Here is a 15,956-nt window from a genome sequence, read left to right on the forward strand (position 1 = left end):
TGTTTCTATTGTCTGGTCTTACTCGTCTCATGCCACGAAGACACGGTCACGTAAGCCACTGTTTCCAGTGTGGTAACCAGTACACTCAGTCTTCCCTCATTACCCTTTCTCTGCAGCGCACAGAAACCGGCAGTCCCCCAGTTTAAGCTTTCCATTTTTTGAAAAGGCACTGCAGCAGTGTTACCTAGACATCTTTTTTTTCCCACAGTATGATTTTAACAAGTATTTTTTATATTAGGAGGAAACATAGAGAAATAGCAATTAGCAATGTTCTACTTAAGGAAAAAGAAAATTCCTATTTGAAAAGCTGATAAACAGATAAATACATTTAGATTTTTGAGAGTACAGAAGTATAACTAAACTACTCAATACCCATACACCTTTCACAGCCATAAGCTTCTATAATAATTTGAGTTGTAAAGGAAAAGTACTGGGTTGGCCAAAAAGTTAGTTTAATTTATTCCCATTAAGATGCCTCTAACAGTGCTTAGTTGTCTTTCATTCAAATTACTTCATTCAAAGTAATTTTGTTAGCTATATTGTGACAGCTGTCATATCAGTGTGCATTAAAAAAAAATCAAAATTGTTGGATTTTTGTGTAGCCATTTTAATACAGAAAAGGGAAGGAGATACACAACATGTTTGGCATGTTATACTTTATTTTAAGAGGTAAAGACAACTGAAATGCAAGAAAAAGATTTGCACGGTGTATGGAGAAGGTGCTGTGACTGAATGTGTCAGAATTGTTTCGCTAGGAAGTTTCTTAGTACCACTGACATTTTAGCTGAACAATTCTTCACCGTGGGGCTGTCTCACGCACTGGAAGATGTTTAGCAGCACCCTTGCCCTCTATCCACTGAAGCCAGCGTGGAGGGTGGCCAACATACTCAAAATATCCAAATCAATAAAGTTACTGGTGAAAATGAAAAATGTGTCTTATTTTATGGGAAAAACTAAACAGGCTTTTTGGCCAACTCAGTATTTGCCCTTAAAACAGAGCAGGAGTCAGAGAACCTGCTCTTTAGCTTGGTGTGGTTTTGTGGACGTAAGCCACAACTGCCCTCCTGGGTACAGACGCACTGACGTCTAGGTTTCTTCACTGCTGACGTGAGGAGTGCTCATGGCAAAGGCCGTGAGGACTAGAGATGATTACAGTGGTGCCTGATACACAGTGGGAACTCAGTTCCTTTCTTCTGTCTCCAGAGAAGTGAAAGCTGTTTTCCTAATGGTTGTGTTTATTAATCATGTGTGGTCACGCACCAAATATTTTATAGGTACATGTATATTACAATACATGTACTTTATTTAATATACATTCAGTGCTCACAATTTGTTGAGGTACAGGCACTATTATCATCCTCTATCAATAAATCAGAAGTGTCCAAATATTTCATTCTAACCTGGTAATTAAACCTGAACCTCAAATATATGTGTGTACATTGTTTATTTAGCCAGGGGAAGAGAAAGGTAGAAAACAGGATGTTCTGTTTTCTACTATGAAAAATGGTTACCTTATACATCCCTATGTTGTAGACCACAGGGTTAGGAAACTGAGGCTTAAGTAAACTCCTAGTCAAGTCCCAAAGTCATTCTCAAAGAGAACTTCCTGTTGTGTTGGCCATCCTTGTGAGATTGGGCTGTGGAGGAGATAAATTGGCACTAATGCCCCTTATGTTTGTTCTTCACAGCAAATAAATCTTGACATAATTTAAATAAAATCTATTTTGTATTTATGAAAACTGGGCTAATTCTGGCTTTATCCTGTTTTAGAAAGCAGGCAAGGACTGGGACTTTAAAAACAATTTCCATTACCCCAAAAAGAAACTGTCAAATTAGCAGCCATGCCCGTTTCTCTATACCCCTTAGTATAGACCACGGCTAATCTACCTTCTATCTGAGTAGGTTCGCCTATTTTGGACGGTTCAAATAAGTGGTAGTCACGCGCTATATGGTATTTTGTGTCTAGTTTCTCAGTATGTTTTCAAGGTTCATCGTGACTGTAGTATGTATCAGTCCTTCATTCTCTTACTGCCAAATTTTCGTTTGTATGCCTCTAGGACATTTTAATTTACCTACCTATCAGTGGGTGGACGTTTGGGTGGTTTTCACTTTTTTATTATGAGTATGAACATGCAGGTATAGGTTTTTATGTGGACATGTTTCTCTTAGGGATATCTGGGATTAGAATTGGGTTATATGGTGACTATATTTTTAACCTTTCCAGAGACTGCAAGATTGTTTTCCCAAGTGGCTATACCATTTAGGAGTGGGACTTTTAAATTCTGTATCCCCAACAGCTAGTACAATGTTTACTGAATGGATACTGTTAAATAATTTATTCCACAAACTTTTCCGCAAATAACCAGTATGAACCCTTTGGTTTATATATTTGCTTATGACTCAATACAAACCTGTAGCATGTATGTACCTACTCATTAGCACTGTCATTTTCATATATAAAAAGAACATATTACTGGTTTATATGCAGGTGAAGCAAAAGACTAAAAAATTATTTATAAAAGTGGAAGTCCAATTTATGTTGTCTGCTAACTAGCCTCAAAACCCTGGACATAACTGCACTTATTGCCAGTCACATATTTATATTTCATTTGCTTATACAGTGGGGAGCATTTCTAAAACTGATACCAACTGATCTTTCTTACGCACGTAGACGGCTGATGTCTAGTTTGTGAGGTATTACTCACTGGAAGAATCTCAAACGTTTGTAGTGTTCCACTGTTTAGTGTTATGGTTTCCGAGTCAACAGTAGCAGCAGGGGAGTCTGTTGAGGCTGTAGTGAGAAAAAGGACGACAACAAAATACTTTGTAAGTTATTATGAAGGCAATCTCATACTGAATAATCTGCCTGGAAGCTTGATTTCATTTAAGTTTCTTACGAGATATTAAGAAACCTAATGGATTTATCTGGGATGGCGTAGATCAGAAATTGGCACACTGTGGCCCACAGCCAAACGCAGCCCACCACCAGTTTCTGTAAATACCCGCACGTGTTCGTTCATGGTCAGTGGCTGCCTCTGCACTGCAATGGCAGGAGCTGAGTAAGTGACAGACGGTATTTGCTAACCCCTGCTATGGATAGAAACATTTCTAATGTTAGGAAGTGAGAGGAATACACTAAGGCTAACTTGTAAAGAGATAGGAACTTGGACATTCTGGGAAGCAGTACAGATGACTAGAAAGGCAGACATCCCCAAAACACTAGGTGTTAGGGTCTAGTGGCATTGCTTCCTAGCAATGTAGACCTGGACAATAACTTACTATAATTCAAACTAATGTTCAGAACCTTTGTCTGGTTTATCTCATACAGTTGTGAGGATTAAACACATGAGATAAACAGAAGCATTATTTCAGAACCACCTCATCTAGGAGACTGAACTCCACTTTAGAGATCAGATAGTATAATCTCTTTAGAGGTGTCAACTGAGACTCAGAATTCATCAGTGTCTGCTGAAGGTAACATAGAACTAAGACTTACTAGAAGAAATGGGATCTCTTTTGGTGCTTTCAGTTGCACCTGTAGGTAAATCTATCTGAAAAAATTATTTGGAATTGACTTTTCATGTGGAGTGTTTATTGATAGTTTATTATATTCTGACTACAGCACTTTTCAGTTTGAAAGAAATGTGACACCTTTACCAAGACAAGCGGGCTTCATTTGTGTTATTTCTCTTATTGTTTGATGGATTCTTAAGACCATGCCTAGACCATGCCTAGAATATCTGAAGTGATTCCAGATAAAAAAACCTAAATCAAGGGTAAGAAAAATCTGGCTGCAGACAAATGCGGCTTAAAGCTAGGATATGCTGTGAATGAATATTAAGTGATCATTTATAAAATGTTTGCTGTTTTCCCAAAAAGTATTGTCAACTCAATAGTCGATAAAAATTGTAGCAATCTCCATGTAATCCATCTATACCCAACAGTAGCTCTCATATTTATGGTGGACTGGCAATTTCAGTTGCTTTGCAATTCTCACGAGTATAAAAACAAGCAGTGCCAGAAAATTCTCCAGGCTTTACTACACTGGTAGAAAGCTAAAGCAAATAACCAAATTTAAATTAAAACTTTAAGAGTAAGACAGGCACGATTAACTTAAGTGTCTGTAAGGTAACTTTGACAGTCATTACATACACAGATGGATGTTAATTATATAGGTGACCCAGTGATTTTCAAACAGGGGATCACAGGGTTCATTCATCAACTTGGATACATTTCTGTCAACATTCTCGAAGACTGAAAGGTGTTAGCCATTAACCAAATCATACAGGTCACATAGCAAGGAGACCTGAGGTCCCAACACTTACAGACATGGGTAATCTGGACTGGAATCTGCAAGGCCGTCATGGGGCTTGGAGAGATGGCTGTGTTGTCTTCCAAGCGGGCGACTCTGATCTGAACGTGCTGAACGCTGGAATTGGAATTACTGTTTGGAACTCCAGATCCTGATTTACTCTCCAAAAGTGCTGGGTTGTTTTTCTGATTCTCATGTAACTGTTTCAGACCTTTTATTAAGACTAAAGGGAAACGGGTAGACAAAAAGAACAGTGATTCTCTGAAAGAGCACCATCTATGCATCAAGGGAGGTGGGGGGTAAGGAGAGAAAGTATTTGGAATAAATAATTGTACGCTGTATGAGAAATCTTACCAAAATAATAAAAAATATTTTAAAAACTATAACTGTCTGGAAATTTTTGCTAACGTTCTCCATCATATAGATTAAAAATTTTATAACCTAATATTGTTCTTGCCATCTAAGATGCATTGAAAAATTGCCATTGTGAGGAACATGGAAATAGGACATTTTCTGTGTTCTAGTGATTCTTCATAAAATTAAAAAAAATTATTTATTTTTAAAGATTTTATTTATTCATTTTTAGAGAGAGAGGAAAGGAGGGAGGGAGAAAGAGAGGGAGAAAAACATCAATGTGTGGTTGCCTCTCATGTGCCCCCTTCTGGGGACCTGGGTCGCAACCCAGGCATGTGCCCTGACTGGGAGTCAAACTAGCTACCCTTTGGTTCACAGGCCCACGCTCAATCCACTGAGCCATACTAGCCAGGTTCAAAAAAATTCTTATTATTTAGGAAAGATATTAGTAATGCTAACTACTTTATTTTTATTTTAAAATGAATAGTGTACTTTCCCACCAAGGACTCAAGGGCAACTGACTGTTTTAGCCATTGCAAGAGCATGATCTGTTGACTCTGAACCGAACTCACAACTGTAGAACAGCAGCTGGTCTTTTCCAAACAGTAACATGCAACCACCTTGAGTTCTTGTACACGAAAGCCAATTTTACACTTGCCCTCCTCTGCCTTTGTTCCACAAAATAAATTATCACAGAATTTCTCGACATAACTAGTTATTTGAAATTATTCAACTCATAAAAGTTGATTAAACATCAGTTTTCAAAAATCTATCTTTGTACACAATGAAAATGTGTATGTAACATTTAGTTCCTTTCCATAGTTTGTGTGAAAACAAGAATGTGTATACTTTTATCTTAGGTGCCCTGAAAACTACCAATCACATCAACTCTTATTTTCCAAAGAAACAGGGCTAAAGGTTTAAGTGAAAAAAATCTGTGACTCATATCTCTTTAGCTGAGACAAAGAACTTCTAACCTCTAACTCCTGAGGAGTAAACATGGTTAAGCCAAGGGAAAGACTTAAGCAAATGTTACCTTACCAGGGAATGAAACATCTTTATGGTTTGCAATTTGCCTTTTGATGGTCCACCATTTACTTCGAAGCCATTGTGGTGAACGGACACTGCTCCATCCCTCTGCTAATAGATCCCAGTTTATGTCATTTTCATCAGCTACATCAAGCTCTGCTATCCTACAGGTTACAAAATAAGCACCTGTTAGATGTTAATTTATTTCTTCCTAAGAACCCTCCTCTGACTTCTCATGGTGGCTCTGGAGAGAAAGGAATGGCAGGTTATCATTGAGATGCTATTGTTACTTTGGGAAACAATAGCATCTCATGGGAAAGGATCACAGGAGCTAAGAGCTATGAAACATCACCAGCAACAGCCTTTCCTTAATGGTACAACCAATGGGCTGAATCATAAATGAATTTATGAACCAGATGAAGCACTAGGAAGGAAAGGGAGTAGTTAAAGGTGAGAATAGGTCAGAACAGGTTTAGTTGTATAGTGTTCTGCAATGTTTTATACTGTTATACAGTAAGTTATTTCCAGGACCTGAGCTTTTCCATTTGTAAAATTAAAAAAAAAAGTTTAGAAATAAGCTATTTATAAAGACTAGCTTAAAAAAAACTATTAAAAACAAAATCCTAAACAAAATGACAAGACAAAAACAATACTCCAGCAGCAACCAAACCCCTCCCTGTCAAATTCCCAAAATAAAACCCAACTAAATTTGGGGTTTTAATGGTTTATTTCTTTTCTAGCTTTAACTTTCATGCTGATTTTGATTTTCAGTAGGGAGCAGCCACAATGATAGCTTCTATTAATTACTTCAGTGTCTCAAATATTTTCTTGCTGGTATTTCTGCCTATTTGAGTCACTTGAGTCTTAATGGTTAAGCTAATTAAAAAAATAAACTTGGGATTACTATCTTAAAGTTACTTTTTGATACATATGAAATGGAACTGTCTGATCTGGTCCAATTTGAGGGTGCGGGTAAACTGCAGACTGGGCCCCGTTCTTTGTGGTCTGAGCACAGCAACCAAAGTCCGAGGGCAAAGAGACAACAGCCCTTGCACCTGCAGTGTGGCCCCCTGGGCTAGGAATGAGGCGTGCTGCTGGGACAGTGGGAAAGCAGCACTACCACTGCCTGTTCTGTGGATACAGGGCTTCAGTGTCCACGCCTTTAATGTGGTACTTTGCACAAGCACTAAAGCCACCTAAAAGGAACAAACACAAAACAAACAAAAAGGGCGCAATATGAAATACTTAGGATCTTAAACAGTGGCTCTCTATGAAAAAGATGCTTTTCAGACATTAGGTACCTAGGGGAACCAAAAGAGGACAATCAATCGAGACACCCACAGCAATTAAGCAGCTTTTGCCATTAAAAGATATAGGATACAAACCTGAGGATGAGATTGATTTCATCTTCCTTGGTCCACTCGGTACCTCCACTCTGTTTCCAGTTCAGGTAGTTGAGCCATTTAGAACGACACTGCTTTTCTGAGCGGGTACCCACTCGTTCTGCCACAGCTGCCCAAGACACACCCTGTGTGACGATGTCACCTGGCTCAGTGCTTGTCAATTCATGAACCACCTCTGCAAGTCTCTTTTCTTCTTCTTCTGTCCACTTCCCTGCAAGAAGAAAATCATCCAGAATACTACTGCTACCTTTTTTTTTTGCAAATCAGACAGCCTTGTATTTCCAAGGACTGATGGAAAGTAGGAAGTAGTACTAAAAGTATTTCTGAGTGACACTTGGGTAGGAAACTACATAAGACCGTTCATTTTACTAAACCAGTCAGGTTCTTAGTACAAAAGAAAATAGAGAATCCTAACAGAAAGCACAAACTGACTCTTTAAGAAAAACTATCCAAAACGCTACTAGAAAGAATTATGTACTCTCAAGTCACACGAAGTCCTACGTGGGGAGAGCTTCGGTGGCAGCTTGATGGCCAGAGAAACTCTTACTTCACCTGAGGCTCAGCTAAGCGTGCCTGCTCTGCAGACGTGGTGCAGGCTCAACGGAGACCTGTGCTTGTAGGAACAAGTGGTGAGGGGAAGTGGGATAACTCGTGTGGCCTCCCACCCACTTCGGTAAATGTAAAAACAGGTTTATGCCCTCTCCTTTCCCCACTATTCCCACTGCAAGCTGCTGTGATGAAATGTAAGTCTGAGACTGGTATTCACACATTTTTAATTTAGGTTTTTCTGAACTCATAAACCTGCTAATAAAAGGTAATGTTCTTCTTGGTCTTTTCTTAAGGAGAATGAGTAGGAAAACAGGAATAAACCTTCTGTTTCCATTTTGTTAATAGTAGCTAAAAACTTCTGGAAACATGTAAAAGGGCTAAGTGCTTGCTTCACAGACACGTTTAATCAAGAAATATTTATTGCCCATTATGTGCTAGGTACAGTCTGGAAACCATGGATCCAAGACAATGACCTGCTCTATTTTAGCATGGTAGGAAAGAACGGGGAAACCCAGGCTGATGTCTCATGGTGTGGTACAAAAGAGAAAACTCTTGATCAGAAACAATATGTAGCAACAGAGAAAGTTAAGGTACAGATCAGTCCCTCAAGCCGGCTATCAAGGAAGGGTGCTTGTCCAGATTATGTTTACAAAGGGGGTTCTGCACTCACAGCACCTTACGTGGACCTCTGGGGTACATCCTATACCTAAAGTTCCCATTCCTGCCTCATTAAGTTGTCACTACCCAGAGAACGAGAGTTGGTAGGGTTTATGTCTTCATCACTTTGCAGCTAATAGTGCTGGTGGGACGGTTAAGCAGGAAACATTACTGATTCCACTTTAGTGGGGGGTGGGGGTGAGGAAAGAAAATTTATTTCCTGGAAGCTCAAGCTTAACTTGTTTTTCTTATTAAAAGACTGATGAGAGACTTCAGAGAACATTAGGGCTAAAAGGAAATCATGACACCGCCTACTCTAACCTCTTCATTTTACAGAGAAACAGGCTCAAAAGGTTAAATGAGAATTTAGTGGTGGAGCCTAAATATTGTTGTTAGTCACAAAATTTGGGTTTACCAGTGCTATACATGTGTAAACATTAAGGATTAAATAGGTATTTGTGATTTGGCCTAGAGACTGAAACACTACAGGTTTTTTCTATGGAAAAATTTACTTTGCTTTAAAATAAGCAAAATGCTTAAAAACCATTAAGCACAGCTTTTAAGTTGGGACTTGCTTGGAACTAAAGTTTTTCATAAACATGAGTTGATAAGCTGTTGTTAACAAAAGTTCAACAGATGAGCTTAAATTAAAATTACTTCTGCCTTTAAAATACATGTATATAATCCTCGCAAATAAATATTTCCCCAACTGGAGCAGGACTGAACTGCTCCAAAGTGGAAACACGCTAGACTTAAAACCTGTGAAACTGAGACGTCCTCGTCTCTGTGAACAGTGTCACTTCTACGCAAAAGCACAAAAATAATGAATAGTTGGCTCTGTTAAGCTTGATGAAAAAGGAAGACTAGAAAATAAAATTTGAGCTGAAGTGAACGACAGTTTTCTTTACAAAACAGAAGAGAAAGAAGTGTCTGAAGGGGCGAGAAGCCCGAATGGGACCCAAACCCTCACCAGCGGCGGTCGCGGTACCTGTGTTGCAGGTATCCTTCATCAGCCGGCACCGATCTTTGACGGAAGAGGCACTTCTTCCTAGCGCCGCCCCTATTGTTGCCCAGTCATTGCCGTGCTTTATCCGGAGCCTAAAACAAGAGTCTGCCAATCAGCATTGGGTTCAACTGTTTTCTCCCTTTTAATTTCATCATTTATTCTTCATTCTTCTTCTTCCCATTTGACTGGTTTGGAAGTTGTGGGCAGCAATACTTTGAGAGCCAAAGTTTGAAAGTGTGGCCTTTTTTGGGGGTCCACAGTTGTCTGTGGGTGAAAAAAAGACAGGCAGCAATTGCCTTTTTCCTGGGTCAGAGAAGAAATAAGTAACTTGGATATGTGTTCAAAAAAGACCAAATTTCCCCTCAGGTTACTGATACAATCTCCCAGGCAATCCCCAGATTTTTCACTTTTGAATATTCCCAACAAGCTCTTCTCAGATATCTGAGGAAGTTTCGTTAAGTCCTTATCATCATAAACAGGACCAACCTTCAGCTTTCTTCCTGATCCATATAATACATTAATCCATACTTTATGGTCCCAACTCAATGAAGCAAAATTATGTTTCCTGTGAAACAGCCTTCATGAGGTAGTGATTAAGTGAAATAGCCCAGCCACTCAGTGAAACACGGCCGAGTCACTTTCTGAACTGAGCTATGCACAACCTTGATTTTGATCCTGGTATAGAGGTTCCCCAAATTTAGACTTAAGGCCACCAGGAATGGCCATCTGATATCTTCTATAACCCCAACGATGGTCTAAGGATGTATTTGATTTGTTAACTGACAACAGGAGGAGACTAAATTTACGGGTATGGCTACTCTGCAGGTATAGAATAGTAAGTTCTTTTTATGGCCAATCGTGCTTAATAAATAGCAGGATTAAGTTAGACCAGTCTACAAAAAATCTCTTGACATTTCAAAGTAAAACTTTAAAAATATGTAAGACAAAATAATAATAGGGCCCAACTATCAGAATTAATGAATAAAAAATTTTAAACTTACTCCTTGAGCTTTTCAATTTCTTCAGGTGTATATCTAGAAATTTAAAGAAAGTTTAAAAAAGGATCAATTAAAACAGAGAATGCTAAAAACTTTAATAAAAATCAGAATTTCAATTAAGGAGTCAAATGTTAAGTCACTTAGCATACTGATAGTATTTTCAAAGTAACCAATTTCAAAGCAGATCAATAAAAAGTAATGCTTCTACTTTTAAAAAACAAAGAATACTTTTAGCTATAATAAAGGTCAGCACTTTCCAATTTTCTTTATAAAATTCAATTATTTAAAACATATTTGCTCCTATGCTGTCTAATTGTTCCTAATGGTTCAGGCATCTAATATCATAGCAATTCTGAAAGACTTATTGATGACATTGTAAACCAGAGCTAGAAAGAAAATCTAGGTAAATTCTCACAAGACACTAAAAAATTAAAAGTTCTCTTTATTTGCTCTACCCTTGCATGGACAGCTGACGGGCTCCAGCTCTAAAGGAGAGGCTCTTTGTTTTAGTGGGCAAGTATACAATACAGTCAATGCAATGCCCTTTTTTAAAAACAGTATCTAGTAAGCAATACTATTTACTAACACTTAAAATTCCCAAAGAGAAATAAAAAATATGTCAAAACACCAAAAACCATTGCATTGAAAATATGATGCCTTCCCAAGTTACCTATAACACAAATTCATGCACTGTATCCAAAAATTTAGTTATTTAAAAAAACAAGTCACTAAACTAGGAAAATGGTATACTATCGATAGAAAAATGAGTAGGAAAAAGGTTACCAATGAATTTTTTATAGAGTTCACAGTTTCTAAATCTTTAATCACTATTAGTTTTTATGTTACTAGAAAGCTGAATTTGACAAACCTAGATGAAGTTATTTAGATTTTAATTTCTAAAAGAGACCTTAATTGTAAGGAGGTTTCACCATATTCACAACATGGACCTGGAGAAACAACCAACAGTAATTCATAGTATAGCTGTCTCCAATTAAGGCTATGATCATAACTCTATTTAAAAGAAAAAAAAGAAAATTCCTTAAATATTTCCCCTAATTACATGAAATCATGCAGCATTACAAGTTTTCATACTTTCCCACATGGTTTCTGTCATCATACATGCGAAGCACTCTTCTATAAACTGCAAACAAAGGCCGGTTCAGACCCCATGCTATAGTCCTGTAGAAATCTTTTCTTTCGTCTTTTGACATCTCAAAGATGATTTCTGTAGCATCTTTTATTCCGCGTGCCTAAATGGGTTACATTTCTTTGATTTAGGGTTTTCTGATAAAATGCATATGGATATACTATGCTTTTTTATAGTATTTTTCAAAGATCATCAATGGCATTTTGAAAAATAATGTGTACCACTAATTCATTAGTAAGTATAAACTTCCAAATGTTGCAAGATAATAATGATACTTAAATGTTCCAAAAATAAACTGTACAATATTCAGTGAAGTCAAGTTCTGTCAACTCCTTTAAAATTATAAAAAGTTAAGATCTAAAGAAAGTGGGAGGAAGAAAACCGTAAGAACAGTATCAGCAGAATCAGGAATAAAAAATAGAAAGGATAAGCAATGCTAAAAACTGGTTCTCTGAAAAGATCCATTGAGACTAATAAAATACAGAAAGACAAAGTTATGGCAAAAGTAGGGGAAAAAGGACAAAATGATATTAGAAATAAAAAAAATGGGGCCTACAGAGATTAGACAATCGAACATTCTGAAAATTTTATGGCAATAAATTTTGAAACTTACATAAAATAAATTCCTAGAAAAAGTCAACTTACCAAAACTGACTCAGGAAGAGAAAAATATCTAGTAAGCACAGACCATCAAGAAAATTTAATCAGTTATCAATAATGAAAACCACAGTGAAATAATGAAAATCCCAGGCCCAGATCAGTTTATAGGTAAATCCTATCAAACGATCAAGAAAAATGTAATTCTGACTTTATTCCAGAGTAAAGAGGAAAAGGGGGACACTTCCTGGTTCATTTTATTAGGCTAGCAAAGCCTTAATAGCAAAAGCAGACAAGGACAGTTTCCGAAAATAATTTTCAGCCTAAGCTCATTCATCAACACAGATTCCTCAAATCCTTAAAAGAGTTTTAGCGTGCTGAACCCAGCAATGTATAAAAAATATATTAAAACAATGGAAAAAGTGAGCCCATTCCAGTAATACAAGTTTGTGTTAATTTCAGAAAATTAGTATATATATAACTAATCACATGAATAGATTTATGGAAAAGAATGTAAAATCTCAGTTAAGTGTTAACAGAGCATTCACAGAATTCAATATTCATATATGACAACAGTCCTAGCAAGTTAGAATTTGCTGACAGTCTGATAAAAGAAAACTACATTTGAAAGTATGAAGACTGGAAATGAGTCATTTACAGATGTTATATATATATATATATACATAGAACCCCCTCAAAATCTATAAAAATTATTTGATTTTAAACATTATTTAGCAAGGCTAGTGGTTACAAAATCAATATATAGTCATTTGCATTTCTATACAAAGCTCATAAAAATCTTTAAAAGTTCTCATTGACAATAGCATCAAAATTAAAAGTAGCAGGATGAAATCTTAGGTAAGTTATGCAAGTCCTGTGTGAAGGAAAACATAAAACTATCAAAAAAAATTTAAAGAGGAACTAGCTAAAATGGAAAGCTATACAATGTTCTTCAACAGGAAGATGGAATATTGTAAAGATGTTAATTCCCCTGAAACTGATACACAGATTCAATGCAGCCCCAATAAAAATTCCAAAAGCTTCCCATTCTCTGCAATTCTCTTGCAATTCTCTGCAAGCTCACTCTAAATTTATAATGGGAGAACAACGGACCAAGAACACTTATGGAAGGACTTTCACCATCAGATACTTGGACTTTTGAAGATAGTGCTGCACTGTGCAGGTATCAACAAACAGAACCTGGAACAAATTAGAAAACCTAGAAACAAATCTATAGAAGCTTGACCTAGGACAAATGGACATTGGAGACTGGGAAAAAACTAACATTCCATAATGATGATGGGACAATTGTCATACATAACATAACATACATAACATAACAACATAAACATAACATAACAACACTGAAACCCTGTCTCACACCTATAGGAAAACAAAAACCACAGTGAAAAGCAAAACTCTAAAGCTTGTACAAAATGCAGGAATATCTTCATGCCCTTGAGGCAAGTGAGGATTTCTTAAACAGCATGAAAAGATAGAAGTAAAAAGATGGTAATTTTAATATTGAAAATAAGAATCTTTTTTTGACAATAACACCTAGAAAGAAGGAAAAAACAGGCCACTCAATTAGATAAACTATCTGTAACACAACTGAAAAACCAGCAGTGTCTGGCATAGATTGAGTACATCTAGAAAAAGAAAAACCCCATAGAAAAATTGGACAGAAATTTCAAGTGGGAAACAGAAATGTCCAATAAATATATAAAAACATGTAATTCAGAAAAAAGTCATAGAATTAAAGTCATAGTAAAAATACCATCCACACCCACCACATTTGTACAAATTAATAGCAAAAACCAAAAAGAACCCACTGAGGGGCTGGGTAAAAAAGATGAAGGAATTAAGAAGTACAAATTGGTAGTTACATAATAGTTATGGGAATGTGAATACAACATTGGGAATACAGTCAATAATATTTTAGTAACTATGTATGGTGGCAGGTGGGTACTTGGAAATGTTGGGGGCATCACTGCATAAGTTATATAAATACCTAATCACTATGCTGTATACCTGAAATTAGTACAAAATAATATTGTGTAAACTGTAATAAAAAATAAATTTAAAAAATTTAAAGAACCTAAAAGACCATTAACTATGAAATGGGTAACCTATAGTATATGCATTTTGCACAATAAAATATAGCATAATAAAAATATAATAAAGATTAAAAAAAAAACTCAAATGACCATTAACAATGAAATAGGTAACTTACAGTATATATATTTTGCACAATAAAATACAGCTAAAGAAATCCAACAGGGCATTGATTTCAAAATCATAACATCTAACAAAAGAATTACGTAATTCTCAGAGAATTCACCTATTTAGAAAAAATTTAAAAACAGGTATAATTACACTGATATACATTTTATATACTCTTTTGAATGTATAAAATCTGTACCAACTTAAAAGCAAAAAGTTTCTAAATTTTAGAATCTTTTCCTAAAATTCTTTTGTTTATGAAGTTTTAATTCTGTAAGGGAAGAAACCTAAATACTTACTGGGCACTGTGTTGCACGATAACCATCTAGGTGAGATAAAAAGATTCTTTTGTTTGTTTGTCTTTACTTGTGTCAGTTTCTTTCATTTATCCTTTTACCCAAAATATGAAATATATGACATCTAAATAATTGGTTTTAAAAATTCTCTACAATGTCCTTAGAAGAATACCACATAATAAACACCATGGTCAAAAATCAAAATCAAATAAATTATCTTTTCCCACAATCTACACCTTTTTAGACATTTCCTATTTCTGCCAATTCTATCCTTATTCTCTCCATCACCCAAAATGAGAACTCTGTTCAGTTATTCCAACTCCTCATTTCCTTCCCTCCCCCCAACTTCCTTTGAGCTACTTAACTGCCCTCTCCCTGCCAATTCCATTTCTATCACTGCAGCTTCAAGTCCTTACTACTCTCACCCGGTCAACTGTGGTCATCTAAAAAGTCACACATTTTAGTCATGTTCCTTCCCATGAATCAAAGTTGGGAGGGTTCTTGGAGATCATCTATTCCAGTACCCTAGAAAAGAAGCCAGTTGCTTAAATTCCCAAAGTTCAGTGTTCTTACCACTCAATTACTTGTCTTATCTAAACCCATGCCTTTTCTCCCAGTTTTAACTGAAGTGTATGTGACCACTGGTCAACTTAATACTCTTTTGGATATATTTTAATTTTTTTCTTTTCTATTTTTTCTCTGGATACATTTTTAATGGTCACTGTATTTCTGTTTCTCTTAAAACAATTTACTTGATGGAAAGATCTTTATTCTTTAAGAAAGAATTAAAGTTTTTAACTGTTTATAGTTTACAAAGCTTAGTCTGGGAAGGATGCAGCTTAAAATTAAGCTAAGAATGTGGTCTTTCCAGGCAGCAACCTATTTTTAGCCAACTAAGTATCAAATAGATTGATTACATAAATACTATACACCTACCATTCCCAAACAATGCTAATGGTCTACATTTCAAACGTGCATTATTTAATCGCTTCTCCGCCTTTTGGCTAAGATCAAGTGTAGTATCAAACATGCATTATTTAAATCTAACTTAATTTTGGGAATGGTCAGCAAGTTTCCAGAAGATTTCCCTGAGAAGAGCACAGACGTCCCTGATGATCTCTCACTTGACTAAGGTACCAGTCTTTCTCATTTCCTATAGGGTAAAGTTCTATTTCTTCGTTCTGGACTTCAAAGTCCAGTTTCCAGAGGCTCATAATTTTGGTTCAAGTTAAAGAAGTTAAGTTAACGTGGTCTGGGTTTAATCCCCGATTTCTTGATGCTCACCATATATGCATGCTATTCCCTCCATCCCTATTTTAGCCTAAGTTCTATACCCTCTTCAAAAGACTCAGCTTAAATCCTTGCTCTTCTGACCATTTTCCATA

General features: G+C 36.3%; 1 protein-coding gene and 1 pseudogene across 4 annotated transcripts in view; one reads left to right on the forward strand and one right to left on the reverse strand.

Moving 5' to 3' along the window:
• Nucleotides 1-15,956, reverse strand: part of DMTF1 (cyclin D binding myb like transcription factor 1) — a 40,430-nt gene that overhangs the window by 3,624 nt on the left and 20,850 nt on the right. For all 4 annotated transcript variants that reach the window (XM_024559101.4, XM_024559106.4, XM_024559092.4 and 1 more), the window contains 7 exons: nucleotides 11,401-11,558; nucleotides 10,312-10,344; nucleotides 9,293-9,402; nucleotides 7,081-7,309; nucleotides 5,708-5,859; nucleotides 4,326-4,535; nucleotides 2,706-2,791 (listed from right to left, as the gene is read on the reverse strand). In XM_024559101.4, the coding sequence (XP_024414869.1) occupies nucleotides 2,706-2,791; nucleotides 4,326-4,535; nucleotides 5,708-5,859; nucleotides 7,081-7,309; nucleotides 9,293-9,402; nucleotides 10,312-10,344; nucleotides 11,401-11,558 (978 nt within the window). The remainder of the gene's footprint in view (nucleotides 1-2,705; nucleotides 2,792-4,325; nucleotides 4,536-5,707; nucleotides 5,860-7,080; nucleotides 7,310-9,292; nucleotides 9,403-10,311; nucleotides 10,345-11,400; nucleotides 11,559-15,956) is intronic.
• Nucleotides 15,556-15,698, forward strand: LOC112303619 (U2 spliceosomal RNA; annotated as a pseudogene).

The sequence above is a fragment of the Desmodus rotundus genome, chromosome 6, assembly GCF_022682495.2.
Source record: "Desmodus rotundus isolate HL8 chromosome 6, HLdesRot8A.1, whole genome shotgun sequence".
Lineage (NCBI taxonomy): Eukaryota > Metazoa > Chordata > Mammalia > Chiroptera > Phyllostomidae > Desmodus > Desmodus rotundus.